Genomic DNA, 19,406 nt, shown 5'->3' with positions numbered 1-19,406 from the left:
ACTTAAAACCTTAGTTTAAATGTCCTAATTAAGCCTCAGTGTCCGTTTATGGGAAACGGTATCGAAGCATATACTGCCGAGGTAGCGCCATTGGCAAATTGACTTCAAATTTTTAAACCTGGTCAGTGTTCTGTTTGATATTTTCTTATTGGTACTTGGTAACTTTGATTTTTCCGTGAATGAGATGAATAGAAGGATTATTCCCTTCTTCTAGGTACTGTGTCCTAAGCCTTGGTTTTATCTTGGTCTTTGTGGAATAAAAAGACTGCCGGCTCTGCAGAACAATTGTGTACCCACCTTGCCAAGAGATAACGATATTCAAATACCTATAACTGAAAAAAAAGAAAAGAAAAGAAACTCCTTCCCTATTTGCTGTGGCTGTTCTTGTGCACTGTGATGAACACTTGAATCTGAAGCTTTTTTGATTGCCAGCTATGCTCAAGGCCTGTAGAGGGTGTTTAGGCAATAATCGAGGCTCTCACAAAGAATCCAGAAAGAAAAAAGAATTGGGCAGAGCTTCTTTATCATTGGACTTGCAGTTGCAATCAAAGGACATCTTTGTCCGGATAGTTCATGCTGGTGGGAGGGAGGAGTTGTATCAATATGCAGTTACTGCGTCTCACTTGATGGAAAAATATCCGGGAATGTGCGTTGCGCGGCCGGAAGTTTTCAGAGATGCTCAACAGTCCTTTTTATGGCCAGATGAGAATTTGTTGCCTGGAAATAAATATCTCATTATTCCATTTTCTACTGCTCGGAAATTGAGAAGAACACAAATGAAGAAGGCAAAATTCACAGGAAATGCTGAAGGTAAAGATGAGACGTCAGATGTAAATATCACTTGGGATGCCAGTAGAGATATTACAGATGAATCTATTTCTTCTGCAAAGGAATTTTACACCAAAAAAGGTAGATCGCCAAGAGACTCGAAACGTCCTGTGAGGAGGATTATTTGTTCAAGGAGGCCTTTTGTGCCCCCTTTACCGAGGGCAAAAATTATTCGCGGACCCGGATGGGAACCGAGTCTGACCTCTGTACAAGAAGTCTCACCATGACTATTTATCTACCTGATGACTTGCAGTACTGTGAATTCTGGTATGTGGCTCTTCCCAGAAGTGTTTTCTTTCTTGTTCTTTGTTCTGAGCAGTTCCCAAACAGAAATAGAAAATTCAGTGTTGTTTGGTTTCAAAAGAAAAGGGACACCACCACAATAAATTGAACAGCCTTTTGGTCATTGTGGAATCTGCTTGAATTATTTTCATTTGCAACTCTTTCATAATCTTATCTTTATATTGAATCTTGGATATTTCTTCCTATATGTTATTGTGAGTGAATTTTGAATTTTGGCTGTTAATGGAACCTACTTGCCCAAGACAATGCAGTTTTCTTGGTCACAGCTATACACAAGTTCTCATGTCACAAAAAAGTACAATTGAGAAGCAAAAATGGACTTCCAAACACATATACTAACAAAAAATTTAGTTTCATGTTCTTCGTTCCATATATATGGTGAATTCCACTCACAGAAAATCACCTTAGCATACAAAAAATGCAATCATTTCACAAACTCTTTTGATAAGAAAGATGAGTGATTTTGATTTAATCACACACATCCATCAACTTCATTTTAATCATGGTAAATGTACAGTCACAAGATGGAAGGCAAAAGCTTGGTCAGGATCCATGTATAGAGAACTGCAAAGGTAGCACCAGCTGGAATTGTCACGACCCAAGAAGCCACAATCTCTCTCACCGTTTCTGCTCTAACACTGTTTAGTCCCCTTGCAAACCCTACCCCCATGACTGCGCCCACCAATGTATGCGTTGCTGAAATAGGCAATCCCAGCTTTGAAGCAACTAGAACCACGGAAGCTGCAGCGAACTCAGCGGCAAAACCTCTAGTTGGTGTAAGTTCTGTTATCTTTTTTCCAATTGTTGCTATCACTCTATATCCCCACATGGTCAGTCCTGCTACTATACCAAATCCTCCCCATGCAAGAACATCAGTTGGAATAATAATCTCTGTTCCACTGGCACCGCCGTGAATAATAGACAGTGCAGCAGCCAAAGGACCTATTGCATTGGAGACATCATTTCCACCATGGGCAAATGACATGAAGCAGGCTGAGAGTACCTGCATATATCCGAAAACACCATAAACTATCTCCAACTGAGTACCCTTTGGTCCTGCAAAATCAGAGAGAAATCCAATATTTTTGCTTTGGATGTTACTCTCTTTTGGTTCAGGTTGTATTGAAGGAGCTTTCACAAGGAGGTGACCAAGCTGTTTGTTGATGATTCTGTTGAATAAGAATGCACCAGCAGCACCACAGGCTAAAGCTTGTACTAGAGCCATGGGAAAGGTCTTGCTCAGAGGAAGGGCTGCAAATGAGATGCCTGTTACGCCTGCAAAGACTGCAATTGGTGCTGCTGCAGCTGCAGCTTGTCCTGGATTTGGTGCACTGTACACAAACTGAAAATTTAAGGATTGTGAGAACTAGGAAACGCCTAATTGCTAACAGCTCAAAACATGGACGTTTCTAAGAGCAATTACGTTTGGTAGATGATAATGAGGATCAAGCATCAGATCCCTAAGCAAGTAAAAACGCATTTCTTCTGGAAGCTAAAGATGTTTGAGCACCTTCTTAGAAGTTTAAAGAATACAGGTTCAAGCTTCATTTAAAGATGGTTGAGCACTTTCTTAAAAGTTAAAAGAATACAGGGTCAAGCTTCATTTTACTCCCGTGAACTCAATTTTATGGAATTCAACATTATTAAACCAAATTCTACCATTTTTTATCAATGACTTCTATACTTTAAATCCAAAGGAAGGTTAAAGTTCCAAGTATAAAACAGTAAGAACATACCCTACGGATGAATTTATAGACAAGGAAAGACACCATTGCTCCCATGATCGGTGAGATCACCCATGATGAAGTGACCCTTGCCAGAGAACTCCAGAAGACGGCGCCAGGTCCTCCATAGACAAGACCAAATCCAACCATTGATCCTACTATACAGTGTGTGGTGGAGACAGGCAAACCATAATATGATGCAACCTGGATAACATATTAGGAAAATCAAGAATCAACTAAAAAGATAACTAAAGATCATAGCGCGTAAATTATAAATACTAGAGGAAACAACCTTATTCACTTTAGGACATGAAGACTAGCATAAAACACATTTAGTATTTTTATTTGCCCTCGAGAAAATGCACATGGAAATAGAGAATCAAATGGTCTTGTTGGATTCACAGTTGTTAAATATGTCATAAGGTCAAGCTATTTCTGAATTGAGCGACAGAGTATATCTCAGTTACATTTGCTCGATGTTATCACTTATTGTCTATGAAATGACAATCAAATTAATATTCTACCAAGTAAATAAATAAACATCTACTTGCAACCATATATATCTCGAAACCGAGCAATTGAAGTGACCAAGAAAATGAAAAGATAGAACTACATAAAAATTAGCAATTCAAGACTCATAAAAACAAAAATATGGAAAGGAAAAATACAAATAACTAAATAAGATATAATAGAATCAGGATATTAAAGAAAAAAAAGTACCTGCAACCAAGTACCAGCAGCTGCCAAACTGGAAAGCAATCCAGCAAAAAGCAAAGTATCCTTCCCCTGAAACACATTAGCCATAAGAATTCCCTTCTGCATTGTATTGGTCACGTGGGTACCCATCAAAAGTGCTCCTGAAAACTCCAAGACAGCTGCAGTAACCACTGCCTGCCTGAGAGTTAAAGCCCCAGAGCCCACAGAAGTCCCCATTGCATTAGCCACATCGTTAGCCCCAATATTCCAAGCCATATAAAACCCAGATAGCAGTGTTACATATGACAATATCTTAGTCTTAACACTTAAACCTTGTCCAAGAGATTTCATGAAAAAAGGAAGACTGAGCGCAGCAAATACTATAAATATAGAAATAGCAGAAGCTGTGCTTGAAGAAATGTTAAAAGCCTGAGCCATTCCCGGTAAGTTATCTTCTTCTTCATTTTTCACTGTTTTTTTATGGTTCTCAATCTTGGTTTCTTCTTTTTGCTCTTCTCCGCCTCCAGCTTCAGCAAAAGAGGATATACTAGCAAAAGGGTAGGCGAGTTTAGAATTCTTGAGTTTAAAAATGGGAAGAAAAGGCTTTTGAGGTAATTGTTGAGGCTTAAAAAGATGAATAGTCTCTTTAGGCCAACAATTTCTTGAAATATAGAAATGGGAATTTCGTGGAACTGTTTGTGGGCAAAGAGTGTTTCTTGAAGAAGAAAGACAGTAAGAGGAAGTCATGGTCTAGAAGAGAAAGTTAATGGACTGAAGAGAAAGAAAAATATGGATAAGGGATTATTCAGGTAGATTTTTAGCCATGGAAGCAAGTGGAAAAAAGAGAAGAAGAAGAAGAAGAGTGGAGAAGTGTGCATATCAGAATCTTTGGGGTGGGAAAGGAATGGGAGGGTGAGAGTGGATTTGGCTGCTTGCTTTGGTTGATTCAAATGAGTGGTTGTGCTTCTTCAAAGTATTTTCACTTTCTACCCACAACCACAAGTTTCCAAGTCAGAAATATTTTGAGAAAATAAAATTCAAAATTATCCAACTTACAACAGACCATTACCAGTAGCAGTGACCACCAAAACACACTTTCCTTTACATTCCTTATGGCCAACTGGGCATAGAATGTTAAGGGAATTTAGGCACACAATTGTTTCTTTTAGTCTCAATATAATTCTCAAAATTTTGGCACTTTTTTTTTGTTAATTAGACTTTGCCTCCCTAATATTGAATTTTGATAATTAATAGCTTTGATAACAAAAGAACAAGGACCATTCATCTTATGAGGTTTGTATTTTTATGAAGCTTATTGAAAATAACATTCAATTTGCCAACCGCCAACCATTCAAGCATGCTTACATATCACCTAAGTATAAAGTTCAGGTGAAAATTACTAAAAGTAAAGTCACATAAACTCCAAATTCATCTATAATCTTTGTAGGGCTCTTCCATTATTCCCTGTACATTTCAATCAAACAATGCATGGATGTGTTAATATGGATTTAGCTATCAACAGAGCAGAACGGAGATAAAGGACTCAAACACCGACTCCTAACTAGTTTGGGATTATGTACCAAAAAAAAAACAAAAAAAAAACAACTACTTATGCTGCTTTTGAATTCATAAACCGTTAAAAACTGATACACGGTGTTTTTGCTACTTTGAGTTGGGCGTGTAGGTAGCTTGGTTGTTGGCATTTGTATCAAATAACTGTGATTCTCCACGACAAAAAAAATAGTCGAGGGGAAGGAAAAGATTCCGTCCGATCAAATAACTCAAATCGTGAACCAGAAAGAAAACTACAAGAGTTAGACATTATATACCCAATCGGTCAATCCCATTGCTCCATGAAGAGCAACTCATTTGCAGTTGTGTGAATGTCCAAGGCGCTGTCGTTTGGTCGTTTCAGTCACTTTCAGCTAAAAGGTAACTGTAATTGGGACGTTGAACCAGCGGGGTGAAAGAGCTTAGGACAAGAATGAAGGACGTTTGTGGAATTTTTATTAATTTAGATAATTTGAGTTCTGAAGATTATGTGATTAATGAAACTGAACCGGGTTTTATTTTTCTTATTTCATTAAGATTGAAAGAGTTGGGCCTAAGACAGTCTTGGGTTTGAGCCCATTTTGAACATTAAATTCAAAAATTCAATATCTGGCCTTTGTGTCTTGAGGTGTATGTATTTCCAATCTCGTATCCAAAAGCCAGGGCCTTTTCGTTGTTGCAAATAAGGTATATGTCGACTTCCTATTTTAAAAAGAAAATGACTTGGATTTTTCAAAAGAGAAAAATATTTAAAAATATATTACAATCTTTTAAATATATATATATATATATATATATATTAATCTATTGATTACTAAGTAGTTGTCATTATCAATAATTGGATATTGTCAATCAATTATAAATTCATTATAACTTTCATTTTTAAATTCTTTATGCGAGTACATGCATTTGTTTTTATTTTATGCTTTCCATCTAATAAAAAAACATAGTCTAAATTTAAGGTTTTTAAATTCCAATCATTAAACAATAACAAATAAAATAAGAATCATTAGCTACTACAAACAATTAAATCAAAAAATATTCTAAAAAAAAAAAAATGAACCACTCCTATGCAAACGACTTGAAGCAATTTTATATTTCAACTCTTTCTATGTAAGTAATTTACATCTTATTAGCCTATTTGCTTTCTTAATATTAACTGGGGTACGAAAGATACCAATCATATAAATAATAAGTTTTGAATTAATAGAAATTGATTATATATACGGATAAACTTTACTTTGTATAGTGAGGAGTTTCAAATTTTAAAAATGAAATCACGAGAAAATATAAATCAAATAACTCGAAGAGAAGAGAATAAGTCATATGAAGAAAATGAAGAATTAACAATTAAACACATTTGTTGGGAATAATTTGTATATTTTCTCCATAATATTTTTCAAGTTCACAAAATATTGAAGAATCAAAAGTACCCTTAACAAGAAGGTTTCAACTTTCAACTTTCAACATCAATCGGTTATTCAACTGCAATTCGACAATTTCAAAGCGCCAAGCAATTCAGCAACTCCCATGCTCGTGTCGTGCTTCTAACTTGTGGACCATTTCCATTTTACCAACCTTCAACCAAGTATATTTGAACCCAAGGTGTGACTTTGTCTCTGGTCCATCCTTCTTGCCCCCATTTCCACATGGGAGACTATGACTGTGTCAAGCCCATTGTTATCCCATACCTTGGAGCCAATCAAATTTTGCCACGTCAATGAAAATTTTCAGTTTTTTAAATACCAATCTGGGTTTTTGATTTCCACTGGTCTCCTGTATGATTCAACTAAGCAACAAGCTTTTCTTGGCATAGAAATATCAGTTCTTTCTTTGAACAATGCATTAATTGGCGAGACTTATCACAATATGGAGACTTGTTTGTCGTTTTCTATTAGTTGCTATTTCGTATTTTATTTTTTATTTGACAGCTTCTATACTTGATATTTAGGTTATGGTAGCCAGCAATTAATATCTCCATCGTAATCACATCATTTGCTATTTTTCATAAATCCAATAATCAAACGATTTCATGGTAAGTTATGAACCTCACTGATAACAGTTACCTCATTTCATTCTCAAAACATCAAATGACATCATTTGCCAGTAAGAAATCTTAATCGGACGTGATGGGAGCTCCAGCATCAACCAGGCGGCTCCTACAAGAGACATGTGAAATGTACCTGACAAGATTGGATATATACTCTAAAAAGACTTACCTACATTTGACGTATGATTTTCGTATATGGACAAAATCAATTCAGAAAAATATTTTTTTTCTCAGACAAGGAGATTTCTAATCGCTCAATAGGAAATATATATACATGTATAAAACAGTAACAATTTTTTCTTTAAAAGAAATTCTTTAACATATATTAGATGTAAGTAAGCCTTATCATGTTCAATATAAATTAAGAGACGGTTAAGTTTAGATTAAATTTTATTAAAAAGAATAATAATCTTTAGAAAAAACATTTGCAATATTGGGTTTTATTTTCAAATTACATGATCTAAAATTTGTTGCGTTTAGGTCGAATTCAGCCATGTAAAATCAACATCCCTAAAGGAGCACTTGAAGAAACTATAACCATTGGAGCCAAAGGTGTCCAGACATAAATTTTACTTTTTGTAATAATCTCATATATTCTTATAATAAAAATAATTATTTTTAAGATTTTAAATTTTTATATCTAACGTATGATTTGATATGTTATCAATATAATTTTTGAAATAATAATTACATTTTTAACTTTTACTCAAGGTCCCAGTTGCCGTCCTTCCCAAGTTGGGCATCACCTCAGATTCCCAAAATAAATAGGCAAAAGAAAACATATAGTATTATGAAATATGAAGATAACTTGGCCTTTGTGTTGACACGTATGGCTTCGCACGCTTTTGAAAATCCTATAAAACGACAGCCGACCCTCTGCCTCTTTAGCTTGCCAGTTTGGTTGGTCGCACAATGAGGGTTCCTAATCCCTATTGACAAGTGGGGATGGTTGGCTCCATGCAATTCGGAAAAGGATTCTATGGCCAGGGTTTTAAACCGGACATTTATAATCTCCACAGTATAATTTTTTTTTTTTGGTTACAAAGAAGGAGCAAAGAGAGAATATAAATTATTAATTTTAAAATTAAAATATATTAATAAGAATTATGAATACAATACATCCTTATTCCTAAATTATGTCCTAATTAACATTTCTATCCCTTTGTTTTTTAAGAAATTATTATAATTTCTTCGATGTTTGCTTAAACTTGCTATTAATTGGATTATTTTGTCCAAAATAAAATAAAATTATTCATCCAAAAAATAGCATATTTCATCTAAAAAATGTGAGCGACTCAATGAGTAAAACATTGATTTTTCTATGAAAAAACGCGATTGTGAGTTTAAGCAAAAGTCAGAGATGCATCGTAACTTCTCAAAAACAGAGGGACAAAAGTATTAATATAGATAATTTGGCTCAATTTAACCTTGAACTTTGTCTGATTTTCTTTATAACCCACTGAATTATGGATTTCAATTATGACCCTACATTTTACATTTTAGTAATAACTATGTGTCTCACCAAAATGAAATGATTTTGTGAAGGGCTTAATCATGACCATGCATTTTAACATTTCATTATTGCTATAATTATTACTAAAATGTGAAAGTGTATGATCATGTAAGTTCTCCGCAAAGTTCAAACACCCACAGAAATAATCGTCGAAAGTATATAGTCAAATTTATACATTAAGTCAATACAATTTATAATCCAAGTGTAGTATGAGTTTTAAATTCTTCTTTTGTATAAATTATAATTTTATTTCCATCAGATTAGATATAATAAATAATAAAAAAATTTTAATAATTTTTTATATCCTCAACAATTACATTCCTACATCAACGCACTACAACACAACGTCTTCAAGTGATCAATGATGAAAAATACTAACAGATCATCTTCCCTAACACTATTTATAGATTAATTTTTAATGCATAACAAGAAGTTAAGAAGCTTCAAGAAAATACATACTCATTGTCTTGGTATATATAGTGTAACTATTTACCTGTTTCAGAAGTTGAAAACACCAATAGAGATACTGAGCTAGCAACTATTTCTGGCACCAGGCATCTTTGGCTGGCTGGTGCCAATATAACATTTTGGGACCTACAAAATAAACACTAGAATTTGCAAGAATATATAAAATTTCCATAAATGTACATATTGTGACTGAACCAAGCAAAGTGCAAGATGCTCTCATCAAAAGGATAAGGAGATAAAGCTTTTGGATATGCTCAGCTCCTTGTGAAATTTTAAAAAATACAGAGAATTTTAGGATAATCTATGAACAAAAATTAGTAGGTCCCTTCTGCCATGTTCAAAGCTTCTTTCCTCTATCTCTTGGATTATTATTGCATGACATAATCACATAAAATGACAAAGTTCTAGTGGAAGCTTAGCTCAGAATTGGTTTGCCTAAATCTCTAGAATTTATCCTTAAAAGGCAGCCAAACTTCGAGATAATTTAATTTTATGTCCGAAACGAATTCCCTTGATGACTCCTAATGACACGTTTGCTATTTTGTCTAATTGCAGTTTAATACTTGTCATTAGTGATAACCATATGATTAAGCATAGTTGGAACTTTGGAAAGTGCATTTGTTCCTCATTTAAAAGAATATTAATTGATTTTAAGATGGTAAGTAAAACTAACTCATAGTGCTTTCTTCTAGGTCAGGAATAGAATTGTCAAATTGACCAAATCCAACTGTACAGATAGTTTTAGCTTTCGGTTTTGTTTTTATAAGGAAAAAAAAGTTTGATCCCGTTCTTAAAATTATCGTAGGATCAAGTTGTAAAGTCAGAATTTTAAAAAAATTTTTAAACATAATCGCGCTGCGATCCGAAAGAGATTAATTTCTTATCTAACTGATAAATGCAAGGTGGAAGGACACCATTGGTAATATATAAAATTGAGAAATTAAAAACTGAACCAAACCAACTTGGTTCGATTCAATTCACTTTCTTTTTAAAAATTCAGTTTATTTAATTTTTAATTGAACCGAACAAACATGTGATCCCTATCCCTTGCCACTAAAAGGAAAAGGAATATATCCAAGTTTTCTATCATAGAGTAATTTATGAATATTTTTATTTTAATTATATATAATGGTTAGCACATAGCTTAATGTTTGTGCATAATATTAAATTTACTTAAATAGTCATAAGATAAGACTGTTCGAAAATAATAACAAATTCTTTTTATAAAAAAACTTAACAAATAAAAATAATTCCAAACTGTGAACAGGAATTTACATATACACCCTTTCTATATTCTTAAATAAATAATATAATGGCTTATGATTCTAAAAGAACTTTGACCATGATTTAGTAAACAATAGTCTTGTATTAATTATTATATATGACAACTTTGGATAATTAATAACTATTTTTGTTCATCTAATCTCCAGCTAATTAGAAATCAAAAATTGGGTTATGAACATTTTTCCAACTTAATTGTGAAACTAGTTAGTTAAAAAAGCATGCAACACGTGTAATTAAACTATTATCTTATTGAGGAGTTTTAAAAAAAGTAATTACACGTTATAAATAACTAAGCTGAGCTTGAGTTTGCGTTTTAATGACATTTCAAAATTAGAAATTAATGAGAGTTTATAGAAAAATAAAAATGGAAAATTTAAAAATATTACATAAACTATAAGATTGTTAAGAATTTCTTACAAAATATTATATTTGGTAAATAATTTTAAAAATTTTATTAATATTGAAATTTAAGTAAAGTGATGAATATAAATTTATTGAAAATCCGTCATCATCAAAATCTGTCAAACCAATTAGGATAAATTTGGACCACAACTATAATTTTCTCATTCAAAATAGATTTTTTTTTTCAACTATCCGATAGGATTTAAACCCTAAGCCGTTATTTAAGAAATTCAGAGCCTCATCCACGGATTAGATTTGACAAAACAAATTGTCAAATTTATAAACAGGTAAGTACTCTTTTTCAAATTTGGGATATTCTTCTCTTTGCCTTCAAGTTTTTGGTTATCTCAATTCTCAAATACATTATTAGTATTTACACTTCTCCGTATGAAAAGGACGACAGCTTAGGAATCAAGGGCATGCCCTATGCAATACGTATGATCGAATACACGTGGCGGTGACAGAAAGAGAATTTTATATATAATATTTTAAATAAATTATATAATAAAATAAAAATTTTTATTACATATGTGTCTTTATGCTTGAATTGGGATAATATGGCAATAAAATAAAAAATTTTCAACATTGACAATATTATATAATTTAATTTCTGTTATATATTTTTCCATTAAATTTGAATTGACATGTCTTAATAAAAATTTAAAAATTTAATGAATATGTGTCGTTTTGAAGACTAAGAAGAAGATATTGATAGTATGGTAGGACTATCACCAATAAAATAAAAAATTTAAATTTCCTAAAAATAAGAATTTTTATCCAATCATATCTCGAAACATCAGTAGATTCCCTTTCCTTGCGAGAAAACTACTGTTGGGTTGTGGACCCATGGCTTGATCATGACTCGAAAGGTGGGGCTATGGGCTGGACCATACAAACCTTTGATTTGAATGAATGTGGAGGCACTTGGAAAAAATGGATATTTACATTCCCCTAATGACAAAAAAAAAAAAAAAAAAAATCAACTAATTATGGTTTTAAAGTTCCAAATAAAATATTTTAATCTAATTTAAGAAATTAATTTTAGTTGTACTTATTTAGTTAAAATTAAAATAAAAAAAAACTTATTAATGTTGATCTTTCAGCACAAAATTTAATTATGTTATGATTTTTTTATTAGTCTTTTCTAAATTACAGAAGTAACATTGCATGTAATTTGGACTAAATGAATATAGTATAACTAATTTTTTAAAATTAAATCAATATAATTTATTTTAGAAAAATATTTGGGTATAATTATGATTTTTGAAAGTATTTGGAATTTTCTTATGACTAAGTCTTTACATTTTGTTTGTGCATGCAATTTTCCTAGGTCAATTGAAAAGAAATTTAGATTAGACTTTGTATTTTCATTTTTCAGCAGTTAATTTATTTGGTGTAGAAAAAAAAAAAGTTTATTTACATATGTATATGCCTATGAATTTTTGCCATGCATGAATTCAAAGGGAAATGGAAAAATAAAATATAAAAAGATTCCAATTTGCATAGAATATTTTTTATGTTCACATGGTTTCCTTATCGAATAAATTTTAATTTTACACCAATAAGTTAATTAAAACTTAAAATTAGCCAGACACATACTTAAAGGTCTGTTCGGTAAAATTAACTGTATTGATAATTGCTAGTTGTTTTAGTAGCATTTAAGTGTTAATTGTGTGAGTAGTGTTTTATGAAACGTTAAAAACTAAACATTACATTAACTTTTCACAAAACGCTAACTCAATCTCTAAAATATAATTCAAATGTTATATTATCGAACACTATAAAAAATAGCGTTTACCTTTTAACATTTTAACTAGTAAAAATATTAAAAAGAACACAGCCTCGGTACAAAGCATGTCCAAGAATAATTTTTAATTTCATTTAAATTTTTCTCACACAATGATTCCTTTTTCTAGTGAATGATGGGCTTTTTTGACGATGTATTTGAATTCATATGCTTTTTGAGTTGGAAAGCAATAAAGCGGGAACAGAAAAAAAAAAAAAAAAATTAAGATTGAAGAAATTGCAAAAAGAAATAATAATTTATGGGGAAAGAAAGGAAAAGGATATAACAGAATTATTTGTTGGATTTATTTCCTTTTGAGAGAATGAAAGAAGGAGCTTAGAGTGCCAACAAGATGTATTTGAAGACTCGTAAGGTGCACGAATATTCCATAAATGGATATCCCTAACTATTTAAACAATATTTGGTTGTGTATAGACTTGGCAATCTATTTTCTCCCATGTATTTTCTATGTTTGGTTAGTCACTAGTGAATTTTTTTTTTTTCACACATATTTACATGCTCAAATCGAGTATCGCAATTTACTTTCGCTGATCTAATTGCCATTATAATTTAAATTTTAAAATTCAAGCATTAGTTTGATTTTTTTTTTCAGCATTAAGAGAGAAGATTCAAATTTAAATATATTTTTAGGTCGTATATGTACTTATTAGTAAGTTATGCCTTAGAATGCTTAATTTGAAAGTTAAATATCACAAAATTAAAATTAATATAAGGATTAATTTATTTATTGCATATCAACATATTTGTTAACTTATTTCACATTATATTTATAAATTTTCATCTCAAAATAAATATTATAGCGGATTATTTTGCACGTATAATACTACATTCATCTCTTTTTAGTATGACTAAATTCAAGTCACATCTCATTATTATGTAGATAAAAAAAAGACCAACATGATTCCGGACTCATTTGGATTGTCAAAAATGCACCTTATTAATTTATGGATCGATAAAAATATCTTGAAGGATTTTAATTTTATAGTTGAAAAAATAAAGACAATTTAATTTTGATTGATTATATTAATTTTCTATTAGATAAAATAAAAAATTATATTTTATACTGAATAAGGTATATATTAAATATGGTAAGAATATAGTATTTTTAAGGATTTCAATATTATTATTTAGAAAAAAAATTTTAATATTGTTGATTGAAAAATACAAAAAGTGTATATTAAATACGGTAAGGATATATTAACATTTTTAAAGATTTTAATTTTATTAATTGAAAAAATAAAAGTAACTTGATTTTGATTTGTTATGTTAATTTCCTATTCAAATCTAAATTTTATTGTATAAAATAAAAAATTATATTATACATAAATCATCGTATATATTAAATATAGTAAGAATGTAAGGATTAAATTCTGATAAAATAAAAAATTATATAATATAATAAATTAGATTCCTTTTAGAAAAAAAAAATATAATATATTAAATATAGAAAGAATATAAAAATTTAATTTGATAGAAATAAAAAATTATATTATATATGAATTATGGTACACTTTTAAATATGATAATGATATAATAGTTCAATTTAATTTGTTATTAATATTTGATTTGAATAACTAATTTAAAAATTAATTTTTGAATAACGAAAGTTTGATAAAGATAATTACATTTAGCGGATAAATAATTAAATAAAAAGTTATTTCAAATATAATAATATAAGAAGCCTAAGTGTAATTAATAAATATTAATTTACTAATATATTAATATAAGGAAGTTAAGTGTGATTAATAAAAATATTTATTAAAGTTAAAGAACATGTTCCAAAATCATAGACTATATTATAATCATTTTAATTCATATTCCAACTTTCTAAATTCTGCATATATTATTTAGGTAAGAATTATTAATATTTTATATAATAAGCAAATAAACTAAAAATGATATTTGCAAACTTCCTTAAAAGACCACTAGCCTCCTTTTTATAATTACTACTGAAATCATACCTGTTTTCTAATAAAAGCAAATTTTTGGGTAATGAGAAAAAAAATATTGATAAATAACAAAAAAATATATAAATTAAATAATGTCTATTTATAATGAAAAACAATGCGTGCAACTGCAAAGTCGTTCAATGCTATATCGGGAAAATTTAAAATCTTTGTGTGTTTATATACAATCCAAAGATTTAATTTCTATTTTTCTGATTGGATATTTTATTTTAATTTTGTTACAAAAATATTATAAATTATTTAAATTTTTTATTAATCGATTAACTATACAATAAAGAATGTACTAATTCAAAATCCTTAGCCATTAAAAATTTTTCCACAGCTCTTTATATCAAGTGAAAATCTCAACGTCAAGGATCTTAATGGAAACGAAAAATTTTACCGCGAATCTGGCCATATTTTTACCAGACCAGTAGCCAGTAGGCGTTGGTTTCAGTTTTTACTTGTTAGGCCATCGATTGCCTATCTAGTCACCATTTTTTATCCTTTACCTCCAGGACATGGGGTTTTCAAGGAATCTAACCTAACTGACCCCACTTGGCCCCACTCCAAATTTTCACCCTCGTTGGCTCTTTTAAACCTGTGACTCTATAAATAACGGACGAAGCGTCTCATGCTTACGCTTGAAGAGGCAACGCCAAATCAAATCAACCGCCTCTTCTCTTCTAAAATCTCGCTTTCTTTTCAATCTCAAAAACCGGAACCCATTTCTCTTTTACCCAAGCCTCAAAACAGCATGGTCGGAACTTCGCTCGACACCACCGGTCGCCACCTCGCCGCCGCCACCGCCACCACCACCATCAAGTTCCTTTGCAGTTACGGTGGCAAGATTATTCCCCGTTATCCTGACGGCAAACTCCGTTACCACGGTGGCGAAACCCGTGTCCTCGCCGTTGACCGCTCCATTTCCTTTTCTGGTCAGTTTTTACTTCAATTACTCGTTTTGTTCTTTTCCTTTTCATTTGTGTTTAAGTATGTTGTGTTTATTGAGTAAGATTGAATGCGATATGTACTCTGCGTGTCTTAATTTGATTATGGAGTATGATTTGGAGTGGAAATATTGGCTGTATGTGGTTTATACAGAGCTATTGTTGAAGCTCGGAGAGTTGAGTGGAACAAGAGTGAGTCTGCGATGTCAGTTGCCAAAAGAGGATCTAGATGCTCTGGTATCGATAACCTCCGATGAGGATCTAGCTAACCTCATCGAGGAATACGATCGAGCTGCAATTCCAAAGATCAGAGCCTTCCTTTCCATGCCTAAAAAAATATCTCCTCCTCCTTCCTCGCCGTCGTCGACGACGACGTCTTCTTCCTCTTCATCACCTTCTAACAGCTATGCTGCTACTATTGGTTCAACGGCATCAACTTCTAAGCCGAGATGTTATCATCAGATCTCGAAGCCAGTAGTGTATCCTGTGAAGAAGATTCTTCCTCCTGCTTATTACTATGGTTACCATGGAAACTCTAGCTATGCCTGCATGGTTCACAATGGGAATCATTGGCAATAGCTGCTTTGGACTGAACTGAGACATACGAGGGGAAATTAAAATATAAATAGTAAAAGAAAAGGAAAAAATATATATTATAAAAAAAAAGGGAATGGAGTAGCCGGAAATATATATATATCTATATATATAATTTGTGAATTGTAATTTGAGGACTGTAAATCGTTAGAAGGATTTACTTTTTTCGGTCCGTGGAAATTAATGAATTTTCAGTCCAATTTCCGACTTTGGATTCCCTGAAAAATATAATCCAATTTTTGTGATGGTGAGTTGTTTTCTTTGGATTTCCATTTCACCATTTCCAGTATTTCGCATAACCAGCCAATTTTCCATTCGTACAATAGCAGGTATTACGTAGTTGCGTGCCACTTCTAGATTTTTCTTCGTCCTCTTCTTCGTTCCGTTCGTTCCGTTCTTCTTCGTTGCTTATCATGTGATGGCTTATCTTTGGCACATACCTTCTCTCTCGTTGATTTTTGTTGTCCGTTGTTTCTATTTCTATTGTTGCCTTGCGTATGTTAATATTTTTTTTATTGTTTGATTTGTATTATTGTGTATTACTTTGTGTATTTGATTTCTTAGCAACTTATATTAATTTGTTTCAATTCCTTTTTTTTTTTTTTTTGTTTCCTAATTTAGCGGTTGAATTTTGATTTTCAGGTTAATAAAGAGACAGTGGTGGATTAAACTTGGAAGATTATGGAAAAGCATGTGGTTAAGGACTCGGCGTTTTTCCACAGTTTCTGTTTCTTATTCTGGAAACTTCGTTCAAGAGGTAATTCCTACATCCTTAATAATAGTATGCTGTTCAATTAGAAAAAAAATTCATTTGATTAGAGTTACATTACATTTCATTATAATACTACAACAACAGCGTAGTCTTAATCTTGTAATAGTTGGGTCACTTATATGGATATTTCCATTTGCCTTAGATAATTACATTTCATTATATAATGTACTGTTAAAGAGTTAATAGTAATTAGTTAAGGACTCGATTGTAATATGTGGCAAGCTGAGGTCATATAAATAGGCTATTGTACAAATATACTATTTTTAAATTTTTGACAAATCAATATATCCTTTCACAATTCTGTTTTCCTCCTTATCTGCAATCTCTCCTCTACTTTCTCTCTTCCCAATCACTCTAATTAGGTCGGTTCCTAACATGTATTACCAAATAAATCACTTGAATTTTTCTGTATCATATAGCAAAATTTGTTTGTTTCCTATGCAGTTTCAATCCTCAAACTAAACCCATCCCCCCTGCATATTTGTTTTCATTTATTGGCGTGTGAAAGCAAGGTTTCTGAATCATCCCCTCACCCCACCAAAATAATAATAATAATAATAATAATAATAATCACTCCATTATCCACCGATTATCCTGACATAAATTTTGGCTCTCTCTGATGTTTGCAATACACAAGTCACACATATGTTCTCTCCTTTTTCCCCACCTCTGGTTAGAAGGGGAGATAGTGTTTAGTCTTTACAAGACATATAGTAGGCATGTGATGTCCTTGTTTGTCTTTTGCTTATTATTCTATTACGCAAGGGTGACCATAGTTGAATTTTAATGCATAGATAATTATGCAAATCATCAATTTTCAGATTTATACGTCTGAGTATGCAGTGAAAGTTGGCATTTAACGAAATAAGCAATAAAAAGAAGGAACAGTTTGCTGTTTGCATATGATGAATAGCTAGCTAAGCTGTTTTATTAAGTATGATTGTGCTCTAAAATCTATCATAGCATCATGACGAATTAATTTAATTGAAGCAATATTGTTCATAATGAAATTGGAAAGTCATGATACATTATATTTTTTTTATCCCATGTTTTGTCTGCCACATGCTAATTTTTCACAGTTAACTGTTGGTGATTGATGATAACCAGGCGCTATAATCAAATTACGAATCCCTGCAAGGACGGTGGCATATACCAAACCAAAGCTACGGTGGTTTCTTTCATAGTCAGTACTCAGTAGATGATTCCAGTCCTTCCGGAAGCGATAGCTATTGAATTGGTAACATTTGCTGGGACCATAGCACCTTAATAAAGCCATGTCTTACTGGAATTTATTGAACATGGAAAAGGACAAAAAGGGTGGACCAAATGACAGCAGCAGCAGCACCATAATAATAATAATACTTTAAAAACAATACATAACATGAAGAACGAGACAAATCTAATTATTGAGCTCCGTAATCTTATTTGTTCCAAATTTATGATTTATTATTATAATTGTAATTCATTTTACAGTTAAAATCTCTCTCTCTCTCTCACACATTTCTTTTTATTGCTCTTCAGACCCTAGAGTAGAAGCTCCATTGCTCTACTATTGTTGCCACAGGGAGACCACCTGAAGTTACTTATGTTAGATCTCATAATTACACATTTAATCTTGTAGGAAGGCGAAAACGTCGTCAAATCTGTCATCAATTGAACGATTCCTTTCTTTTCTTTGGAATCAAAGGACTTGGGGATTGCGAACGAGTGGTTATGGTTTGATGCGAGACTTTGCCAAGGACTATGGAGAGGTAAAGGTTGTTGGATGGATTGCCAACACATAGGTTTGATTATGAGTTAATTGGTTGGGATTCAGTTAATAGTCTACTTAATCAGAAAGAAAAAAAAAATCTGGTAAAACGAAAAATATATTAGGAAAAGACTCAAAAGAGGCAGATTCTGATGGTTGGAGAGAAGGAGATGATATTTGGTACTCCACTGACTTAGCATTCAATAAGAAGATTCTCTTTGCTGTCTCTAACTTGGGGTGATATGAGAATTAATTAACAAGCCAAACAAACATAATAAAAGGGACTTCATTATTGTTATCTTCCGAAAGATAACGATGAAAGTGAAAGTAAGGCTATCCTAATCCCTACCCCACCACCATGTGCCATTTCTGTTCTGTTTAAAACCTCTTCGTGATCAAGTGGCAGCAGTTTCATGGATCCCACAAATATGCGTAGCGTTCAATCCGCGTTTGTTAAGAGTATTCAAACGTTGATGTGAGGATGGTGCCAACTGAAAATTGACGACGGTTTGGCTGAAATAACTCTGTTATGAAGAATGTCTAATTTCAAAGTGGGCACAACAAATATTCCCACTCTTTGCTTTTGAAATTTGTTTATTAGATGGTCTTGTACAAATTGCTTGACTCCGCATTAATTATTATGTGACTAATCGTATTAGCTCAATCAATAATTTGTCTATTTACTATTTACCAATAAATTCTGACTTGATAGATTTATATATTGTTATGAGATTTTATATTTAAAGTTCAGGTAAAACATAATTACTT

General features: G+C 31.9%; 3 protein-coding genes across 3 annotated transcripts; 2 read left to right on the top strand and 1 right to left on the bottom strand.

Moving 5' to 3' along the window:
• The first annotated feature begins 93 nt into the window (after positions 1 to 93).
• LOC110010592 (hypothetical protein) lies at positions 94 to 1,341 on the top strand. The gene has a single exon (XM_020683449.3). It carries the CDS (start codon positions 435 to 437, stop codon positions 1,053 to 1,055), a length of 621 nt encoding a protein of 206 aa, XP_020539108.1. The 5' UTR covers positions 94 to 434; the 3' UTR covers positions 1,056 to 1,341.
• A 91-nt stretch (positions 1,342 to 1,432) lies between these two features.
• Positions 1,433 to 4,502, bottom strand: PHT2;1 (phosphate transporter 2;1). The gene is made up of 3 exons (XM_012230093.4): positions 3,576 to 4,502; positions 2,868 to 3,059; positions 1,433 to 2,473 (listed from the first exon to the last, which is right to left on the bottom strand). Exons 1-3 carry the CDS (start codon positions 4,296 to 4,298, stop codon positions 1,649 to 1,651), a joined length of 1,740 nt encoding a protein of 579 aa, XP_012085483.1. The 5' UTR covers positions 4,299 to 4,502; the 3' UTR covers positions 1,433 to 1,648.
• Positions 4,503 to 15,191: 10,689 nt separating this feature from the next.
• LOC105644666 (uncharacterized) lies at positions 15,192 to 18,367 on the top strand. The gene is made up of 4 exons (XM_020683451.3): positions 15,192 to 15,510; positions 15,677 to 16,363; positions 16,759 to 16,873; positions 17,996 to 18,367. The coding sequence occupies exons 1-2, from the start codon at positions 15,207 to 15,209 to the stop codon at positions 16,099 to 16,101; spliced, it is 729 nt and encodes a 242-aa protein (XP_020539110.2). The 5' UTR covers positions 15,192 to 15,206; the 3' UTR covers positions 16,102 to 16,363; positions 16,759 to 16,873; positions 17,996 to 18,367.
• The last annotated feature ends 1,039 nt before the right edge of the window (positions 18,368 to 19,406 follow it).

The sequence above is a fragment of the Jatropha curcas genome, chromosome 3, assembly GCF_041381405.1.
Source record: "Jatropha curcas cultivar XTBG-Jc1 chromosome 3, XTBG_Jcur_1.0, whole genome shotgun sequence".
NCBI classification, from domain to species: Eukaryota; Viridiplantae; Streptophyta; class Magnoliopsida; order Malpighiales; family Euphorbiaceae; genus Jatropha; species Jatropha curcas.
Note: the sequence above shows the minus strand (reverse complement) of the source record. Positions and strands in the feature narration are given on the sequence as shown.